The 23,061-nt window shown below is 43.7% G+C and overlaps 1 protein-coding gene across 1 annotated transcript in view; it reads right to left on the bottom strand.

Annotated features, from left to right (window-relative positions):
* Nucleotides 1-267: 267 nt before the first annotated feature.
* The window catches only part of LOC119391320 (uncharacterized), a 218,352-nt gene continuing 195,558 nt past the window's right edge, over nucleotides 268-23,061 (bottom strand). Inside the window, exons 2-3 of the mRNA XM_049415242.1 lie at nucleotides 2,942-3,153; nucleotides 268-273 (exon numbers count right to left, since the gene is read on the bottom strand). Of these exons, the coding sequence (XP_049271199.1) occupies nucleotides 268-273; nucleotides 2,942-3,153 (218 nt within the window). The remainder of the gene's footprint in view (nucleotides 274-2,941; nucleotides 3,154-23,061) is intronic.

The raw sequence follows: 23,061 nt of genomic DNA on the forward strand, positions 1-23,061 counted from the left end.
ACATACGACTAGCTCGAGTTCATGAACACAAATACCTCGGTTTGATTCTTGCACACGCTCTTAGATGGGACTCTCTCATTAACAATATTACCTCAACTGCCTAAAAACATTTCTCCCTTAGAAAACACCTTCTTCTTGCGTCATCCGACATCAAGCTCCTGGCATACAAAACTTTTATCCAAACACTTCTCGAATATACTAACGTTACGTGGTTTCCCTATACTAAACATCACACTGATGAACTAGAAAGGATTCAAAGAAAGGCCATTAGGTCTGCATTTAAGAAATATAAAATTTCAGACTCACCCACCGAATTACTAAGGAGGGTTGGCCTTCTTAGCCTTGAAAATAGAGCCGAAGTAGCGCGATTGAAATTCATGCATCAGCTCCTACACAACGAGCTCAACATTGACACCACTAGACGTATTTCGATAACCACAGCAAGACCTACACGTAACAAACACTCCTTAACGCTCACTGACTATACACGCCAATCTAACTGCTTTAAATACTCTTACTTTCCGACAGCGATGAGAGACTGGAATGAACTTGGCCCATGAACTGCTAACACTAAGTCGCTAGACAAGTTTACTACAATAATCGAGGAAGCTTTACTAACACAGCACGGTTAATTTACGCTGTTACCTTATTTATTTGTTACTATGGCTATTTTATCCACGAGTTTGTTGTGCTTAACTGTTCTGTTTGTATTGAAATATTTTGTATATTGTACAACTTACATTTATATGTATGTGTTTATTGCGGATTGCGGTTCAACCTGCTATAATAGTTTGCTCTTTCTAAGTTGCCCTTCCTGTATAGACCGACACGTCTATTGCAGATGCGTGGCTTCCTCCTAGGGAGTACGAAGTCAGGCTATCCATATAAAGCGGAGGTTGTGCGCGAAAGCTCCGTAGGAGGGCGTGGCTTAGCTACTGCGTATGCGCGGCTTGGCGAGGTTGTGCGATGTCTAGTTGCTAGACGACGCGATGCTTGCTTCCTCTTTCATTCTTTTTTTTACTCTCTTTCGCTGATGTTCTCTATGTCTCTTTTTTTCTGCATTTATTTCTTTTAGTTCACTCTTTCTCATTCTTTGTTTGCTGCGCTTTTCTCTCTCCCCTCCTCCTCACCATCACATCTATCCGCCTCACGCTGAGTCACTTTCCCAACTCCTTGATACACTATACTAAACAAGGCTATGCTATGCCATGCTAGCGTGCCTGGATAACCGATTGGTTAGGACACTCGCCTTCGGGTCGAAGGTACGCTGATTTCAAACCCGCCTCGTGAAGATGTTTTGGGGGCAAGAATTTTTCTCTTTCTCTTTCTTTATATCTTTTTTTCCGTCTCTCTGTTTCTCTTTCTCTCTCTCTATGTCCTCGTTCTCAGGTAGCCACACAGTGGCACATACCCGTTAGATGATGATAGTTTTCTACGATCGACTCACATGAAACAATTTGCTAAACAGCTTTATCACATAATGCTAATTGCACATAATCACATAATGCTAATGTGCTAAATTAGCACATAATGATAATTGCACATAATGACATAATGCTAATTTGCTAAATTAGCACATAATGCTAATTACGAAAAGAGTGTATGGTTTAAAGCTTCCCACCTACAACAATGTGCTTAGTCATAATTCTTCATCGCCATCAGACACATGCAGCATCAAGAATCTGCAAAAATGCCTCACAGTGGGTACCTCGCTTATGTGCAGAAAGACAAAGAGTGACATAGCGAGTGCTACTTCACAAAAATTATGATTTATGGCGCAGCGCAGAGGTCTCAAACACGCGACCCGCCGGTCGCATGCTGCCGCAGCCCGCACATGACTGTCTTCATCTCATGTTTTTTTATCTTGTTTATAAGTGTCATGAACTACACAGACATGACTTGTCTCAAGCATTTTTTGGTGAGGCACCCCATGCTGTCAGTATGTATTGAAACATAACAATGAAACGAAAGCTCTATATTTAAGAATCGGCATCCAGGTTCTTGGCATTCTGGAGGTCGGTGTCGATATTTTGTTAGAATCCTGACGTCAGAGCAGAGCCTCTTCAGAAATCACCCACATATTATTCATTGGGCATGCCGCCTTTCAAATGGCACCGTTGGCTGACATTTTGTACAAACTAAGGCCCCCTCCCCCCCCCTCCCCCCCGCTCTCACCTTCTTCACTGTCCCGGCTCTAGCAGGAACTCTTGTGACTGCGGGGCTACTAGCTGAGGTGAGCTTAAGACCCTTGGCGTAGTGGATACCTTGCATGTGCACTTATATTAGATGCCCAAAGAGAGTTTGTAACGGGCTCTAGAAAGGCCGCACTTCGAGCACTCGTTGTGACCGTGCTGCGCCGTGCGTGCCGGAGCGGCGTTATATATATATATATATATATATATATATATATATATATATATATATATATATATATATATATATATACATATATATATAAGGGCTTGTATATGTTAGACACAATATTAATGAGAAGTAACAGACACTGGACCGAACCTGCGACCTTCGAGTAACGCGTCCGATGCTTTACCACTGATCTACGGAAGCGGTCACCTTCCCGTCCACTTTACGGGGTATATATTGCACTTAAACCTAGGTGTGTTAGCGCCGATCGCAGCCATGGCGGCGAATGTGGAACACTCTTCTTCTGGCTGACGTTCTTCACATTTATATCCTAATTACTAGAAATAGCAACCTCTGTACCTTCAGTGGCATTATTTTCTCTTAGTTTTCCTTAATGTCATATATATATATATATATATATATATATATATATATATATATATATATATATATGTATATATATATATATATATATATATATATATATATATATATATATATATATATATATATATATGTATATATATATATGTGTGTGTGTGTGTGTGTGTGCGCGCGTGCTACACGCTAGTTAACTTACCAACGGGTCCATGGCGTGCGACATGTAGTTCAGCATCGCTTTCACTGCCGTGGCATTCTTAGAGTAGACAAGAAGGTTGCAGTACTGGCCCCGTGACAACACGTTACCGTTGCGATCCCGCACAGCGGTCTCGAGGCACTCGTCGAACGCTCCCATGTCGACGTGGGAGGCCTCCAAGAATCCCGAGGGGTACTTTCCTGTCGCGTCGAGAACTGCGACACACGATTAGCAGAAAGTGATCGCTGAAACATCACATATATGGATTGTCGCGTAACACTGTTGTACGTTATATTCTTCATAAAAATTCCATGTAAACTGCTAACTACGTTGACGATATTCTTGGCTTGTATTCGCACTCAATTCGAACAGAGTTGGCCATTGCGCATAAGCACTCTGAAGTCGCATGTTTAGGGAATAATGCAGCTTCATGAAGGCGCCCTTAACATCTCCCCGAAATAATATTTGTGTCGAATTGTATCGCAAAACACTACGGAGCGTTACCTTTAATTTATGTTGCTGTAATTTAGAACGTTCTTTTGTCTTACCTTCTTACACAGTTGTTTTCCTATTTGTCCAATGTCTCTGTCACACAATCCAGGCCAAATCTAAACCCATTTTACTGCATAAGATTTCCATCTACAGTTTATGTCAGAAATGTCACCTCATGTGTTTCGGAATTTCAAATATAATTCCCGCCAACGGTCTTTTTCGACAAGTCAGGCGTCCGCATCGGCGGTACAGTAGTTCCGGTGCTCGGCTGCGGGCTCGAAGTCGCTTGTTTGATACCGGCCGCCGCGATCACATTCATCATCATCATCATCATCAGCCTGTCTACGCCCACTGCAGGGCAAAGGCCTCTCCCATGTTCCGCCAATCAACCCGGTCCTGTGCTTTCTGTTGCCACGTTATACCTACAAACTTCTTAATCTCATCTACCCACCTAATTTTCTGCCTCCCCCTCACGCGTTTGCCATCTCTTGGAATCCAGTCAGTTACCCTTAATGACCACCGGTTATCCTGCCAACGTGCTACGTGCCCGGCGATCACATTGATGGAGGTCAAATGCTACAGGCCTGACTAACATGCAATGCCAGTGCACGCTATAGAAGCCAGATAGGCTACGTTTCCGCAGCCCTGCTAATAATATCGTCGTTTCGGCACGTAAAAATCCACTATTTATTATGGACGAATAAGCTGACATCGAGGCCCCTGCTGCCTGCATGCTTGCACTTCTATTCGTTTTGTTACTTATTTGTTCAAACAGCTAGAGAATACCAGTGCCTGACGACGCTGTGAACGCTACTAACCCCAGCTAATTCAACGAAACAGTCATCCATCTGTACGGTAATGTTTGTAAATCCACAGATGCAGTCCAGTTCAGCTGCACTGTAAACACAAATTAGCCCATATGGGCGTTTTTAGCTGTCGACATCTCCTTTTAACTCCCAAGCCCAAAGTTAGAACTCCCATGGTTGGGCGCAAAATGGGCTGAAACCGCTATTTTACCCTTATTGTCGAGATGCTCAAAATAAGGGAGTACTAACGTGGCATCACCTGATTTCATTCCGTAGTGAAATGGGCGTATCAAAAGAAGAGACGGCACGCAAGCCACAAAGGGGGTTAAAAATACGCCCTTGCTCGCCTGTGTCATCAAAGAACCCGTATGTTGTCGTTGTCTGTACACATGTGTTGTGCGTATTAGGGGAACCTACTAGGCGAAAAACCGACATAAGGGCTCAGTATCGGACGCTCGTTGCCTGACGTTGTCGGTTTTGTTTCGAATTTGCGGCCGATGCAATAGCGTACCTGAGATGCAGTTATAGGTAGTATAAGTGTTCTGTGGTTATAGCAACAACGCCGAGTGAGAGTGCTCAAGGCTTGAAGTCCACGTTCACGTCGTGTAGTGTTTCCTGTGCTGGCGCCGAATGCGGCCGGTGAATTCGAGCTACAGCCAGCGCATCCCCGAGTCCCCGACCTTGGTCGATCGTCTTTGATTACGCGCCAAGCACGTGCGTTGGAAACACAGCGGCCGTGCCCAAGTTACGACAGTCGCCTCGTCGCTGCTGCCTCGATCGTTCGCCTCGCAACGTTTTTGTTAAAAATATACAAGTTCGTATTGTAGACGTGCCTGTGTTTCTGTTTCCTCGTGAATACGCAAAGTTATCACGCAAACAATGCCCGCGACGTCTACACGGTCAACGCCCGTGAACGCGCGGCCGGCGATCGGTGAGAACTCCGCCTTCAACAAATCAACATGACGGTTCGCCTGCGGAAGTTGAAGAACTTTTTTTTAGCATCGTTGAAGTGTTCAAGCTGATTAGGCCGCCCACTACGAAAATTTTGATGAAGAAGCAAATAGTCCGTGCAGGTGGATCGACAGAAAAGTGCTGGTTATGATGAAATGACCTGACGGCGGATCGCGCAGTGCAGCAGCCTGCTGAGTGAAGTGCATTTACCGTGGCCCAGCAGTGGCCGTGTCAAGCCGCGTGCAAGGATACTTTGTGTGAGTTAAGTGCTCTTCCGTGACAAGTGAACTATTACTGCGAGAGTCGTGGGACTAACTAAACAGCCTGAGTGCGCTATCGTGTCGATACTGGCATTAGCTAATGTGGGCGCGTTTAACCGGGATGTTGTCTGTGACGATGGTTAAAAAAATGACTGGGTGGCATACAATTGAGACCCAGAGACACGTGCGTAACTTTGTTGAACAAATAAACCAACGGCGCGTTGCGAAAATCCGACACAGGCATCTAGGTTATTGCTCTAGTTTGCTTCAGCCAGTGGCGTAGCCAAGAGGGGGGGGGGTGTACACGGGCCCGTGCCCCTCCCCCTGAAACTTTTTTCCCATGGTATACAGAGCTACAGAGCACAAAATGACACCTGACCCCACTTATCCGCCCAGACCCCATGTCGTATCAAGGAGGCGCCCCACCCCCACTCCCCCCCCCAAAAAAAAAAAATTTCTGCCTACGCCACTGGCTTCATCAGTTGCAATCGAAGTACTACATGTATGTAGAGCAAATGCCTGAGAAATGATGGTTTTACTCGGTTATCCTTCGAGACGATATATCTTGCAGCGGCACTTGAGTTTTCGTGCTTGGCCAGTGGTTAAAGCGGTGATCCGCCACGTGATCAGCTGGCCATCAGCGGTGGATGATAATACTCATCGAGCATAGCCCCGAAGCATTGCCACAAAATACTGGCCCAAGTAGGTGCAGACGAGACGCACACAGCCCCCACCCTCACCGCTAAATGACAAGCAATGTAGCGTATACATGTCCTCAATTACATGGAGATCAACTTTTAAAAGCAACTGATATGTTATCATAACATGCATATAAACTATTTGTTTGCTTCACTGAAAGTGGTAAAGGCCCCACATGCTGAAACTAAAAAACAAATATTAGATGATACTTCGAGTGCAAGAAACAAGTACTGAGCATCACTATTCAAGAAATACATTTCCTGCTGTAATTACACATGACCAGAGGTCACAGCTACAAGGGAGGCAAGGGTGTGCTCAAGTAAGCTAATTTAATATAATAATAATTGATGCGGTTTAACGCCTCAAAACCATGATATGATTATGAGAGTAATGGAGGGCTCTGGAAATTTTGTCCACTCCTTAACGTGCACCAATAAGCTAAGGAAGGTGTAAGGGACAGTAATTGTATGTTTAATTGTAGTGTTGTAATTATTACATAAATGGAAAGGAATTAGTGGATAAAAAAGATCAACTTGCTGCAAGCAGGGAGGGTCTCATTTCGGAAGACTTTGTGCCTTAGGTAGTACGCTAGGGTTTGTTGGTCAGCTTCTAGCTTGTAATAAGTTGACATGCTATGTCACGCCAGATGGCAGTGCCTCCAGGATTGCACGAACATAGATACCAAGCACAGGGTATGGGAAAGCGACCACAACTGTAGCTCAATTGATAGAGCATTGAACGCGTTATCCAAAGGCTGTAGGTTCAGTCCTTACCTGTGGCAGGTTGATTTTTCATACACTTTAATTTCTTTCCATTTATGTCATAATTACTATGATATATATATGGTTAAAATATACAGGTAATGTCCTCTATACCTTCCTTAGAGTCAATGTTTATTGATTTCACTAGAATGTGAGACAAAGAGAACAATTAAGGCCAGTGGTGGATCCAGAGGGGGGCGGTAGGGGTGATCCCCCCCCCCCCCCAAGGCCTGTGTAGGCACGCTCCCTGCCCCCTCCTTCACTGCCTGTTGTCGACCTCATCACCAATTACGACAAATGAGCGGGACCACTGTCAGCACAAATTAACAGTATTTATGCTGTGATGGGCTTCTTGTGATGACAGTAACTACTAAAAACAAAAAAGTCAGGACCCCCCCCCTCACCAGTTTTACTTCAAGTGGCCGCCCCCTCTAAAACGAGGGGCTAGATCCACCACTGATTAAGGCTTCACATAAAAATAGTTTTGCATTGCTGCAATGCAACATGCACGGGAGCAGTCACGGGCTGCAGGTAATCACATTTTCACTTTTTTTTTGTAAGTGGGACTGTGTGTAGTAAAAAATGGGCAGCCGTCTTATTTACATGTTCCCTCTTTGTCAGCATTCTTTAACGCTATCCTCCCGAACTTGAAGAATTAGCCAACACCATCCAGCCCAAACCGAAGTTTTTGAAAGTAGATGTTTGTCTGTTATATAGCACTGCGATTTATTCATAATATAAGTTCCTTGCTGGCGAAAAACATGCCTACTAGTTATGAAAAACTTTAACATAATGAATGGTCTCATTTAAATATTACAAACATGCCCTGAAGAATTGCAACTGAAATGATGTGCAATTTTTGTGAAATTCTGTGCAGTTTGTCACACAAGTGACCAATCCACCACTATTTTAAAGGTAACCTAAAGACGTAAATATGATCAACAGTTAGTTGACATTGTCATGCCCATATGCAATGTATGTGTCTTTACAGATAAAGCAACATGTAGTGTCCTTTCGTTTGCTATGTGTGTGTTCCAGATGTTTGTGCAACAGCTGTCAAACAGTTAAAGTTTAAAAAAAAACAGACCCTGTAATTCCTCATCATTGCCTTTTAAAACCAGCTTTTAAGAGCTGACATTTCGCCCCGGCACACAAAGCTGGGAAGCTTTTTATACATCAGTGCAGTTTAGTAGAGAAAAACGTCATCATTTACGACACCTAAATCTGTGTCCAAGAACCCACCAACACGAGCGAGCCTGTAAGTGTTTTGCATGCACTTTAGCGAACAATAAATGCTTTGTTATTCAGTTTTTTGTTTACTCCATGAAGATGACTACCAATATGTTGTCATTTTTTATTTGCATGTCTATTGATTGATTGGATTTAACTCTCCAAAGCAACCCTGGACTATATATATGAGGGATGCTGCAGATGTTTACTGTTGAATTTTAGTTTGGTGTTGCATAGCGTGCCCTTAAATAAAGCGCATGAATGTTTTGCTTTGTGACTCCATAAAAGAAACCTTTGCGTATGCATCATCTAATGCAGCAAGGACGGCAATAAGTAAGCTTTTGCACACTTCAGAAGTACTGGAGAGCTCAAGAAACAAAAATGCACTGTGGTTGTGGCGGCTGCATTTAAGTGCTGTCTGGCTGGCTATTCTTACAGATGACTCCCACGCACTCTGTGGCTCATTCGTGCTATTAAAAGTTTGTAGGCGACTGCTTGTTGCAGAAGTAAAATGTTATTATCCCCCATCACAGTGCTTAAAATATCCCTTGATAGGAGAGAGGGGGGGGACATGCTCTCACAGGCTCATATATACAGTAGTTGTTGCAGGGACAATCGCGGTGTAATCAAGCCAATTGTCTCTAAAAGGGAAGAAATGCTTATGAATTTTGTACAAAGAAATATATTATTCAGAGTGTATTCTGGGCATTTCCAATCAAGCACTAAAAAAATAATGAAGACATTGGCAACAATTTTTGAAAAATAACTTGGGATGTAAAGGGCTAAAGATATGCAAGCTCGAAAGAAATAACTCTAGCTGCAACGCAGAACATTCATTTACTCACTGCACTGACAACCTCAGGTACGACAATGCTATATTTTATTTTTGCATACACTTTCCTATAAAAGACGTGAGAATTGTGCTCCTTCAGTATTACACCAGACTCGCTTTGCACAACTAAAGAAATGAAAATTTACTGGTAACGTAAGGAGACCAAGGTGAGCCTTCATTAATTCACAAGCAGGTAGCCTCACGCTCAGTTGCCTCATAAAACAGTATGCTATGGCATCATAGGCCTGCGCACAGGGGGGGCAGGGGGGGCGGCCGCCCCCCCTAATCACCTAAGAGGGGGGGGCGCAATATCTGCCCCGTACATTGACCCTTCTAGTCGCCCAAGAGGGGGGGGGACACAAAATCTGCCCCATACATTGACTTAGTAGGATGGGGGGGCGCTGCGATGAACCTTTGCCCCCCTTGATGGGGAACCCTCCACACACCTATATATGGCATACAGCTGTTTCAGCACTTCTGCCAAGAAGCTTAGTCGAATAAGGTGGTGACCCATTGTGTGTATCATCTCAAGAAAATGCATGCAGGAGTACAACGATACACGTTTTCCTGTTTTGCTCACACCATACCAACCTAATAATCATAGTTGAATCAATATTCGGAAAACTGATGGTTCAGAATTTCCCTGCACGAGGCTCTACTGCCAAACAAATCAACTCCAACACTTTTCAAATGGGTGCTGTAGTGCTACGGTTGACCTGCCGAGGGCAGGGCGAGACCCCCGTCAAAAATGCAGGGGGAGCCGGCCTCCCAAGCCTACCCTGACTTCAACCCCTTCCATCATAGCTGTGCAAACACCTAGCTGACACCTAATGTGGACTTATTGTAATTCAATACAAGACAAATTAGATTATCATTTTAAAAACTCTGGACATAATTATAATGAAACTAGCATGACGTAATAATACAAAAAAGACAGAAGACACACGAGCACAATCACATTTATTGATCATTACATTTCAAGCATCTACAGTTTATCATGAACAATGATATTTAATACAACAGAAGTTCACTTAGCAGCTCCTCTTTAAATGTAGCTGCCACATGCATGACCATAGCTCAGCAAAAAAGTTGGAGCGCACTCAGACTCACTCAGCAAATATATATTCTGTTCTGAGGGCTCACTCGGACTCAGACTCACCAAAATTTTCCTCAACCGGACTCATTGGACTCAAACTCGTGAGCGTTTTACTCAGCTGGACTCAGACTCAGACTCACGGCTTGACTTTAGCCTGAGTGAGCCTGAGTGAGTCGACTCAGGAGTCCATAAGCGTAAAACTACCTTTTTTTAGATGTTGGTTTCAATGCTATTTAATGCCAATATCTCACATAATCGGTCCTCTACGATACGCCTTTTGATCTTATACCTTCAAATACAAGCTATCATTAATCCAGTAATCCAGTAAGGACATTTTTATGAAATACCCGACTCACATGATATATTTTTATCAAGAACTTTCAGTGAAGAGTTTGCGGGGGGAGGTCATGGCACCCCTCCCAATTCACGTCTCTGACCAATAAATATTGACGTGGCGCATGAACGTGAGTGCGTTGACATATGTTCGAATAGATTTGAGTACAAACGTAAGCCGATATAAGGCTGATAGTAATGCTGAAGATGAGTAGATAGGACCATAGGTCGGCAATAAAAGGTGGAGCTCACTCAGACTCACTCAAGAAATATACTTTGCGCTGAGGGCTCACTCAGACTCAGACTCACCAATATTTTCCTCAACCTGACTCACTCGGACTCAGAATCACCAAAAATTTCCTCAACGGGACCCACACGGACTCAAACTCACCCAAATATTCCTCACCCATACTCACTCAGACTCAGATCACGGGCCGATCTGAGTCTGAGTGAGTCGACTCATGAGTGAGTTTGCCGACCTATGTGCATGACACCAACTGCAATAACACATACCACAGTCAATGGGCACACCTTGGAAAACTCTAGTCATACACAGAGATTAAAATATCATTGGGCTAAGCACTACCACCATGACACGATGTTCTTCCTGTATAAGAAGGAAATATAGTAAACTTCAAACTTCAAGTATTTTTTATACTACTGCCTCAAGTGAACTAGTCATATTTGTACCTACATTTTGTGATTTACCACACAATCAAGGCATTTTAGGTCTGAGACCAAGCTAATTGTTACAATATTCTCATAAAAACATATGAAAGTAAAGGTGGTACAAGCGACTGCTTGTTCAGCTTGAACAAGGAACAGTGAACACTCCTGTTTGCCACATGCTTGTGCTGCCCTTTAGACCATTTATTTTCAAAGTACATGCCTATTTAATTACTCTGTTGTTCTCTTTAGAAGTCACAGCCTGCACTGGTAAAAAAAGCATAGCGAGGAGTGACGTAGTTGTTGCCCCTTACTTTGTACAGGCTTAACAGGTCAAAAACAGATGTCCAAAGTCTTCAACTATGACATTGTGAGTTGTGCTTTCCACAACAAAGGCATGCGGTCATCAAAATAGTTTGTCTCACGGTACGAAGTGAAAACAAAATATTTTTGGTCACAAGCCACAATCAACGTGACCTGGGCAAAGTGTGGAAGGTCATCATCTGCTATAAATACAGGTAGCACACAACCGACACTGATTTTTCTTTCGCACACTGTGATAGATGTCGCCCTGTGCATATTTTTCACAGGCATGTCAAGCTCCTGCAGTCTGTCTTTCCAAAGATCCGGCAATGAGTTTACGTCTATTCTTACTGTGCCTATGGCAGCCACAGATTCTAACGGTTGGGTTAATGAGTATACATAAGCTTCATCTGATGTCGGCGGCTCAGGGTTCCACAAATTCTTAAAGTTACGAGTTTTCCTTGCAATGGACTTGAAAAATTTATGCTTTGCCTCAAAGTGCATACAGGAGAGCCTGCACAAAGGACCGTACAAAAGAAGAAGCCTCGGATAATGAATCATGTAGTGCATTTTTGGTATAACGTTTACATTTGGAAAAGTTTCCCTAAAAGCAGTGTAAAAATAATCGAGTACTTGCAATTGTGCAGCTGCACTACTGCACACATGAGGTGCAAGAACAATGTCAACCAAGGCAGACAGCAAGAGGTACACATTGTATGCATCGTTTCTCTTTGCAACAATATCCCCCACAAATAATGAGAAAAAACGAAAAAAACAATTAATGGCTGATGTGCCAAACACTGATTGATGGGAGGTGGCATTCTTGACTTCCTGTCGCATCCTTGCAAGGGAAATGAACTGAGCCTTTCATTTAGCTGATCGAGAGCAAGTACATGGCTTGATATAATGTGCCGTACAATATGTTTCATGGCAAAAGGAATCACTCCTTCAAACAGGTCATGCATAACATCTGGTGGAAGGCCTTTTTTCACATCAAATGACCTTAGACAGCTTTCACCATTGACCCCATAAACACTGCTGAGGTTTGAATCTGTTTTAATTAGGTTGATATGTTGAGCATGCATTTCCCTTGTTCTGATTATGAAGTCCTCTTCATGCCACTTCTCAACAATATGTTCTGTCTTTGCCAAACAAAAACGGCAGATAGGCCCTGATGAAAAGCATTCACGAAAATCACCTATCTGATGGCTAGACAACTTATCTCCATCACCGATCAAAAAAATCTCCGCACATATAACGAAGGGACCCTTTAACAAACTGTCCATCTATCTCAAGTCCATGAGATTCTAGCTGCTGAAGGTCCTCAAGCAGTGACTGAATAATCTTGTGCAAGGTGAATTTTGCTACAGTGACAGTTTTCACAATAAGAACAAGATATTTGCTGTCAACTTTTGAGCGAAATTGGGGTGGGAATTTAGAGCTGTCAGATAACTAGCCAGGACTTTATGCTTTTCACGTTTGCTTCCAATTGGATTGTAGAGTTCAAACTCACCAAAGTAAAGTTACGATCTAATCGACACATTACGACCTAATCACGTAATCGACCGCTATCGAAGAAAGCCGGCAGCGCGACACCAGTCTTAGAGGCCATGCAAACACTCGCGCGACCGAAATCCAATTTCGATTTCGAAGGCCATGCGTTGTTTTGAATTCCGCATTGGCGTCGTGGTTGCGTGGGGCGCGCATGCGCGTTGTGTGCGTTGTATGGTTTGGCCGTTTGGCGCCTTTTCGTCATATTTTCGTTCCCGCTCTGCCAGCTGTGCCGCTCTGCCTGGCTCAGCGCCTATTTCGAACCCATGCGTGCGCGTTTTGGAAGTTATGGCAGGATGCGTTTGCCTCGTCGTGCTGAAGGATGGCCAGCGGAAAAAAGTTTCACTCCCTAACGGGGCCTACGGCGAACTGATGGATGCTCTCGCTTCCTTAACCAACATACATGACAAGACCTTGGTAAGTTTTAATCAAACTTTCGTTTCTTGCTTAGTTCCGATAAGTCGTGAGATGTACTACATGCATACATAACTGTTCTGGCGCGTACTGCCACTGTGGCGTGCAAAGTGATTCAGGCTCTTTGGTAATCCTTTTTGAACTTTAGAGACTAGCGAAACCGTTATTGTCATTTTATGCTTGGTTCTGTTGAATCACTTGCAACGTGAATATAGCTGAAGGCAAAACGAAGAAAAAGCTCGCTGCTTTATGGAAGGAACGTCACGCCATACATTTTATGACCGTGTTCGTTCTTTAAGAGTGCGTAATTGTACTTTTGAATTAGCTATTTGATTAGGCTCCAACATATTTTCGCTATTTTTCATAGTTAGGCCGTGGTTTAGGCTAATTCAGTGGCAAACTTTTGTATTCGGAATTTTTCGTTTCAAAAAGTCAGAGTAGTGTATGTGTGTGTGCAAATGAGAGCGCGCATGTTCTTTGATCACCCGTACCCCGCATCTTAGATGCGTGATAGCTAGGGCTCTGTGTTTTCGGTGTTTATATTTCTTGAAAGTCGGCGAGTGTTTATTGGAGTTTATATTTTTGGCGGAAATTCGGCGTTTATCGGAGGTTATTTCTCGTAAATCTCCAATTCTCAGAAATTCGGAGTTTTTCATTATTCTCAAAACTCCAAAATTTTAGATCAATTCATATCTAAATACTAAAATATCAAAACTCACGAAGCACATTTTATTTTTTCTAGAAGGTTTGAATGCACAAAAACATATATGCACAAGCGAAATACTTCAACACAAAACACCTGCATTTGTGTGTATAACAACCTTAGCTTAAAGCTTATTGTAAAACACGCAAGCATACTTTGCGAAGTTGCTGTCAGTGATTGAAGCGCGCTCCTTTCGATTGACGACTCTCAGCTTTGAAAGCGCCCTTTCAATGTTAGCGCGAGAAACAGGAAGTGCCAGAAGACGCAGCGCATTGCGAGAAAGCACTGGCCACTGGACATTTGCGAAGTCTCCAAAACGACAGGAATTCAACAATGTTACATATTTCATAGCACTGATAGTTTGCAAAAACACTCAGGAGCTGGCTCATGTCGTCAGTTTCAAGAAGCACCAATTGAAAAATAGGCGCATATGTTTGGAACGCACAGGGCAGCTCATGCTTCACATTTGGATTCACAATTTGAACACAGTACCAAAACGATTCTTTGCTGTACTGGAGTTGATCGCACAGGTTGTTCTTGGATGTCTGTCTCCACTTTTCGGCGACAGCAGCGTAGTATTGCGAATGTTTGCGACAGTCATTAAGCGGTCATTCTCGTCAAGGAGGTTGAACAGACTTGTGACATCTGATGCGAAGACCTCGGTTGGATCACGCCATTGACTGATGAGTGCTTGCAAACGAACCCCCAGTGTGGGATAAACTTGGTGTGCCAGGGTACTCTCAAGTTCCTCTGCCTCCTTCCTCTGCTTCAAGTTCCTTAATGATTGAGAGCACGGCACACGAATTGGTCTTCAGAAACCTCATCTTAACAAGCAAGTCGTGTACAGCTTCAGGCGATGAAATAAGACTCTTGAGCTTCTCACACTTCGTTCCCTTGGCTTTGTCGCTTCCCAATAAAGACAAAATGGCACGCCAGTAGTCCAAAATATCTTCTAGAGCTTCATAAAAAGAGAACCACCTCGACGGACATACGGTTTTAAGCGACTGAAGGACATGCCCATCCATGGCCAAGCACACAAGACCAAACTTAAGGCGCAGCTCCTGCAACGAGTTCAACAGGGCAGGAAAGGGCACAACAAAATCTTGAACTACGTTAAACGAGCTTGTCCTTATTCCATCCTCCAGAGCGCTACTGAGTACGTGGCACAGATCTTTGAAGTGAAGCGCCTTGAATTCAGGGTTGGAGAGTTGCAAGTCCTTGTGAAGCTTCTGCATGTAGGAAGCTGAGTCGGAGCACAATACAGCTACGTTGCCTAATACAAGTATACGCGCGGTAAACTTTAAATTGGTCGAACCAGAATATGTATCAATGAGCGCTTAGAACTCTCCCTATGGATAAAGAACGGACAGTATAATAAAAAGTTGGGCAAGTTGGTGTTGGTCCAGGTCATATTGGCCCTTGAAATCGGAGTTTATCAGATAAATCTGAATTGTCAAAATTTTACCGGCGAATGTTTATCGCATTTATTCGGATACAACCGAAAACACGGAGCCTTAGTGATAGCTTATACATGTTATCAGTATGATATCACGGCGCGGCCCAGTGACACAAACAACAAACCATGTTTGATCTTCCGCTGTGACATGTATTCAACTTATTGAGTTTTTGAAGCTTCAGCCAGTCATTGCATGCTGATTTACGCGTTTTCCTGTAATCTTGCACTGATTTTGCAACGTGGGCTACTGAAGTGCACTCGAAGAAAGTTGCTACATTAACATGTTGATTTAACAGATCCAAATGTATGATGAAGAGCTAGACGACTATGTTGATCTTGAGGAAAGAAGTGACGTCCCAAACAAGGCTAAAATAAAATTGGCGCGGAAACAAGGCCTTCATGTTGATGTGAGTACTGTTGCACGTTGGCAATATCTTATTTGTTTTCTGCAATTCTAAGCAGGGGTTTTATCACAGTGTAATTTACAATGTGGAATGTTACAAAGAATTGGCATACAATATTTAGCGAGAACAGGATCAAACAAGCAAAATAAGATTTAGGAACTGAGTAAATTGTGGCCAGTGTACTTTTACAATATCCAATGCCAAAAAGCAAATGCCATAAATTTAAGGAAAACCAGACACCAACACAGTGGCTTTTGGCATTCGGTAGAATTGTCTGGCTTCATGTGTGTACATGGACTCACAATGTTAAAGCAATCAACAGCTCCTTTGCTGCAGTAGGCATTCACATCTTAACTCTCTTTTTGTCTTCCCAAATGTCTATTAACCTACTTCGCGTTACCTCATGTTTGCTTTTTGAGGAGTTACAACATAAGTTTCCCTTTTGCAGGGTGCCAGCCCTGCGTTGACTTTTGTGCAGAGTGCAGGAGGAGCTGTGGAAATGGCTGAGCAGAGGTATTGTTAGTAGCGAAAGTAAAAATAAAAAAATAAAACTGACAGACATTTAGAGAATCAGTATTTGCTAATTTTAAAGCACTCTGTATGTTATTTTGCAGTGCCGTGACAGAAAACGCACAAAACGTGCAGTCCATCCAGTCGGTGCCACTGGAAAAGGAACGGGATTTTTTACATTTTGTGCTCCCTTCTTTTGGGCACTACGACGAGGTGCTGAGGAGAAAAATACAAATAAATGGCGCTGTGCGCCATGCCATAGTGGACAAGCTCTTTGCCGCATACATCAAGATCGCATGGTAAGCACTCCATGTATGCTTCTTTTCTTTAGCTATAATTTGGTAGTTTAACTATTCAGTGGCTCAACCGTTCATCATGAATGAGCTGTAGGGAACTGAAATTGTATTATAGAAGTTTTAGTGGTTGCCTTTGTTTCTCCTAGTTTGTAACAGCTGTGCACTTGTTGGTTGCAACCCTACTGTTGTCAATTGAGAGCCAAAAAAAAGTCTTGAGCATCGTTTGAGCATAACTTTGAAGTTATGAAATGTTCTTGTCGCTGATCTGGCTGTTAAGCAGCTTTGAGGCTGTATCAAATCTGTGGAAGAACATTCAGAAGTGTGCTTGATTGTCAGCTCGAGCGCGCATGGGACCTTACAAAACTGTGATGCATGCTCTGCACACAGCAACAAGTGCATGGGAATGTCACATCGATTGTTTGGGTATTGCAGCTTGTATATGCTCTTCAGTGACCCCACCATTGTAGTTGTCCAGCAAAAATTGAGGCAATGTAACGAATTGAGACTTCAGACTTTTGATGTTAGTGCTTTGTTACGACTTATTTCAGTGGCCGATGAAGCACCGGGCTTCTGTTATCTGGGGTTAACTGAGTTTAATAAGTATTAGGGTACAGGAATAGGCGAGGCTACATGGAGGTAGGAATGTAGAGAGAAGTGTTCAGAGGCGGAGAAGTGGCCCGCGAGCAAGAGGGCCAGACGAAATTTAATACATCAGCTTGGAGTTCGTAGAGGAGCCCTCAAAGGGGAACTCCAGTGTATTTTCGACCATATTGAGGTGGTGCCGTTTTCAAATAGTAACAGAAGTCCTGTATCAGCTAGGGTGGTTCATTTTGCTGAGAGACTCCTCAATAATTTTAAATAGACAATAAAAGATGAGTCAAAACCGAAACAGGGAGCTGCTCCGTGGTGGGTATGCGATGACGTCACGAAATACGCTGCACGCCACGACTAGCCACGACTGCCACGACTAGCCAGGATGTAAACATAGCACACGTGCTTCTCCTATCGCACGAAAAGCAAGCTGGCAATGTCATCCGACGTGGAATCAAGCTGTGCCAGCCTGTCTGAACTTACCAGTGACAAGTTCAACGATGATCACAGCTACTATCTGAGCATGGAAGCATCGCCTTTTGATTTCGACCCGCCGGCGCATGATGTAGCTGACATCCCCCGCATCGATCTCCTCGTTGCTCAATATTGTGCGTGCTTACTGTAAGACCCGATGTCAGCAACGACTAACATGCTGTGCAGCTGACAAAACCGAACAACTGTGCTCGTGTCGTTGTCGCCACGTAGAAGAAAGCACACACTGCATGTGCTGGACGAGGTGGGGCTGGAAAAGAGTAGGCACGTTACGTTGGCATACACAGGGTAGCCCGCGTTTACAAGTGTGATTCCGGAATTGGCTACCATGTTTTAAAATTTGTTTTCTTGAAAACTAAATTACTCACGGTTGTACAATTTTCCACATATCATCAAGGTACCGAAGAGAACATATTTGAAAGTTTTATTGAAACTGGTAAATATCGAAAAATTGCCGGATTCCTTTTAAGCGTGACTTCTGAGATATGAAGGTGCTGAAGCACATCACAACCAGCATGTTGGCACCTATGTCATAATGACAACCACCATGTGCATGGATTGCCTACTTAAAGGAGTACTGACACAAAATTTTGAAGGCGAGATAACTTGTGGGATAGATGTGTGTCGACACACATGCATCATCTACAAAATATCAATGGATAATACAGCCTAGAACTATTTAAAATCAATTTCAAAGTATGTGTCATGGCACTGCAAGTGAAACGTGCCTCTGGTTTCCTTGTAAACAACCAACCGCCACCTGCGTCACGAGTTTGTGTTGGCTGCTGTTATCCTTGCGAGCGCTGTCTCCTAGCAGACCTTTTCAATGGAAAGAGGGGGCAGGCTTGCACGGGAGTACAAAGGCTGGTGTCCTTGCCTCGGCAGTACATTTTTAGGGGGTCACTTATATTTCGTTGAAGCCTTCGTTGAAAAGAGCTGTCAAGGCGGTGCTCACGTGCACGCGGTTTTTTGTCCTCACGTAGCCAACTTATGTTTACACGAAAACCACTTTAGGTCCCATCTCGCTCCGCACTCCCTGAAACGGAAACTGCGGCTGGGCGGTATAAAACCCTTCCCAATAATTAACCGCGGTGCGCTCGAGCAAACGAGCTTTGCAGCCGTGATAAGTGGATTATTATCTACTTATTGCAACGGAAAAAAGAAGGTGCAAAATTTTTGTGTTGGTGCTCCTTTAAGAACTGTTTTAGGCAGCTAACAAGAAATATACGGTTATCAGCTTTACAGGCTTACCAAGATGGCTTTAGTGGCAAATAATGCTCACTCATAACAAATTTAAAGAAAATGAGATTTTATTGCAGTTGGCCCCTAGTTGCACAGTGCAAGCAAGCTAGACAATCTGGTTGGATCGTTAGAAGACTGCTGCCTTGAGATTTTGCAATGTTGTGGAGAATTTGAACATAAAAGGTTCACAGTAAAGAGTTTCTTACATTCACTAGCAAGCATTTCATAAGATAATGAGAGCATATGGTAGCATGACCTAGGTTTGGCCCATGGTAATTAGTTAATTTTATAAATGGGTACCAAGAATATAGCGAGCCACTCGAGAGCATGCACTAAACCAAGGGAACTTTAGGCTCATGTTCACCAAAGTGGAAAAATTTAACAGCATTGGTTGTCAAGTATTTGAGTATATGTATATATAATACAGTTGAAACTCGACTTATTGAAGTGACGAAGGGGCTCGAATTATTTAATTGAATCAGGAAGTTTATAAAATTGAGGGAGGGATTTTTCAGTCCTTTGAAATCTGAAATTGCAGCGTAGTGTCACCCAAAACCTACTGTGGCATTTTATTTGCCACTAATACACGTTTGCACATGTGAAAAGTCCGCGAGGGCAGTCCGAGCAGAAATTCGTCCGATGTGAGGGCGATACAGCGAGGAAGACGGCCACATGCAGCTACGCAAAGCTGCCGATATTCAAAGACAGGGAGAACAAATGCATTTAATGTGCGAGCAGGCAGAGCAAGAAAGTTTTATAGAGACTATTGGTGCCATCTGCTGCATAAATTATTAAATAACAAACGTAACCACCGTGTTCGTGTGGGAGTATTTCTGAAGACGGCAAACGCTATCTGCCTCGTGCACTTTGATACGTAAAAGCTCTGCTGGCTGCAGCGTGCAGCCTTGTCAAAATAAAACTAGTCTGACTACCATGTTACTGATTTGGTTAATGGTCTAAAGGGGTACTCATACAGTAATTTTCAGTTGTCGTTTTCTTTGTGCCAAATGAAAAGCCAAGCCCTCACGAGCTTAGAAACCCATCCCGAAGAAATAATTATAGTATGTTTTTAAAAGCTAGTTTTGGTTCCTACTGTACCCGTGCGTCAAAACACGGTGTGAGCTTCTCCTCATGCTCTAGCACAAGATATCATGATATTTGCATGACCACTTCACCTCATGTGCTAGCACAAGATATCGTGATATTTTCATAACCACTTCACACCGTGGCTTCGTTGGTGGCGCACGAGTGACAATTTCAGGTGTTTCAGTGACACACAAGTGGCCATTTCGGAAATTTCGGTACCCGACATCATCACAACTAGCCAGACTGCTGCGTGTAGTCACCAAAATTAGTACTGTAGCCTGACGCCAAGCTAATGTCGATGCACCATGGGAAACTTGGAAGACTACCTGAAATTGACTGTTTATCCAAACAGTTGTGTCTTCTGAGGGAATATACGATGCTTTCATCATTTTTCCATATTTTTGTTCAATATCTCCCCTTTAAGCCCCAAACTTAATATTGCTGAAGAAGAAGAAGAACAACTTTATTAATGCGCACAGGTAGTCCTGGTGCAGATGGGTGGAGCCCCTATTCCAGGGCCCCACTGGCTTCTGTGGCTCGCCGGGCCTGGCCGAGGGTTGCCAGCTGGCTTCCCAAGTCCAGATCGGAGAGCCGCGCCTCCCACGACCAGTTTGCTAGTGAGTCTTTCACTAGCGGCGAGACGGCGCCTGCAGGGCGCATCTGGCATTCGCATGTGATGTGGCGGAGTGTTGGTGTGTCTTCACACCAAGGGCATTTATTTTCGTGTCTGTCGGGGTACATCTTGTGTAGTCTTTGCAAGTGAGGAAATGTGTTCGTCTGTAGTCGGCGCCAATCTCTCGCCTGGCCCCTTTTGAGCTTGGGATGGGGAGGAGCCTTGGATCTTCGCCTTGGATGGGGAGGAGCCTTGGAGAAAAGGCATTTTGCCAGTGGTTTAGTATAATGCCATGTCTGTGGGCATTATACTAAATGCGAAAGAGGCAGTGGCCTAGCTTAATAATGCAACATGTATTACACATTGAAGTCTTTACACAAGAAGATCAATCATAAATAATAATATCTGGGGTCAGGCCCGTAGCCAGGAAATTTTTTCGAGAGAGGCCCACTTGCTGAAACCCTTGACTATTTGAGAAAAACGGCTCTTTTCGTGATTTATTTTTGATAAAACACGATGTGTCATCAAAATTTCGGGAGCCCCCCCCCCCCCCCCCCCCTGGCTACGGGCCTGTCTGGGGTCTTACGTTCCAGAACCACAATATGGTTATGAGGGACACTGTAGTGGAGGGCTCCGGAAATTTCGACCACCTGGGGTTCTTTAACGCGCACTGACATCGCTCAGTGCACGGGCCTCTACCATTTCGCCTCCACCGAAAAGCGATTGCCGTGGCCGAGATCAAACCAGCGACCTTCGGGAAGATTGATCATTTAAATGCACACTGAAAATAATTTCTATTGCGTAAAGGCCATATAATGCTTTAATAAAGATACGTACAAGCTGCTCTGACAAACTTGTTTTATAGAAGACTTGTATGAAGCCTTCAATGATTGTTTTTAGCAATAAGCAAAGGGCTTCTGCGCTAATTCTGTTCATCTGAATGTGTCTCTAGTGTTTTTGTTCTTTTACTGTTTTGTTGTCCTTAGTTTGTTAGCATCTGTAATGCTCATTTATAGAGTTGTTTTTCTTCTAAGGCACATTATCTTGGGATTTCTTATGCACAAGAATATAAAGTTTCACATTGATTCAGTTCTCACTGGGGTTATTTCACTGCGTGTACAGGTACCCATCCAGGCAGCTCTATCGGGTAGCTGCTGAGAGATTGGTCACCGCTCATCCACACCTTGCAGATAGGGTCGGTTGCAGCCTGGTAAGAGCATCGGACATCGCACATTTTTTTTTCAATCTTTGCAATGCCACAAAACCTTACCACACTGTGTAGCTGCAGTTACTAGTTGCCATTTTACATTGTGGCTGTAAATTTTTCTGGTCATGTAAGAGCTGAGCATGATGTTGATCTCCGGTTCTTCTAATGAAGCATGTCTATCCCTAGCTGCTATTTTGGTGCAGATCAGTTATAAGGGGCAATCAAAGTTTGCATTAAAGGGACTGTCTACGGTCCTTCATCACTTTTCTGTTTTGTACCGCAATAGAAAGTGTACCATCTGAAGTGTCCGACCTTGCAGCGGTTTCTCTGGAAAGTGAGTAGAAATTTTTAAAACAGAATTTTTCGATCTGCGTTCGGTCTTCTTTCATTGGCGTGAAACATGCCCACAACACTGTTTGGTGGACGCGATGACGATTGTAGTGCCGGTAAAAATTAAAACCGAAAGCACATGTGATTTCTGTAGGATTACTTTATTTTCGCTGAACACTATTGTAATTAATGGTAACAGGCGTTTTCAGTGCGCTAGCGGTAAATGAAGCCTTATTATACGATTACAGAACACTTGTCTTGCTGTAATCACAGTCTATGCGTTTATTTTAGCACAGCTGCTGCAATCCAAGCCAAGTCGATCAATAAATGCGCGCCTTCACAGCGCACCACATGTGAGACCAGAGCACTGCACGGGCCGATTTTTCCTGCCCGGGCCCGGCCCGGCCCGGAAACGCCATGCTCCGGCCCACCCGAGCCCGGCCCGGTGTTCTTAAATGTGGCCCGTACCCGGCCCGGGCCCGAAAGGTTTGGGCCCGGCCCGGCCCGGCCCGGCCCGTTTCAGCTAGTTATGCCTTGAGAATAAAGGAGGCACTGTCCAAGCTTCGGTTATTGTGAAGATACCTGCCGCACACAAGATATTTTTTTCCTAGAGATTGTTTTAGGAATTTCTTTCAGTGCCACGACTTTCACTGGTTAATTACGCCCGTAACACTCTTAAGCAATAATTGGAGGGCAATATAAAATCTAATTGGAGTCATAGCTGGCTGTTTCATGTACGCACGCAGTGCTAACCGCGCAATCTTATTTTTGCATTTCAAAGAACGACTACAAAATATAG

This window comes from Rhipicephalus sanguineus, chromosome 4 (genome assembly GCF_013339695.2).
Source record: "Rhipicephalus sanguineus isolate Rsan-2018 chromosome 4, BIME_Rsan_1.4, whole genome shotgun sequence".
In the NCBI taxonomy this organism is placed as follows: domain Eukaryota; kingdom Metazoa; phylum Arthropoda; class Arachnida; order Ixodida; family Ixodidae; genus Rhipicephalus; species Rhipicephalus sanguineus.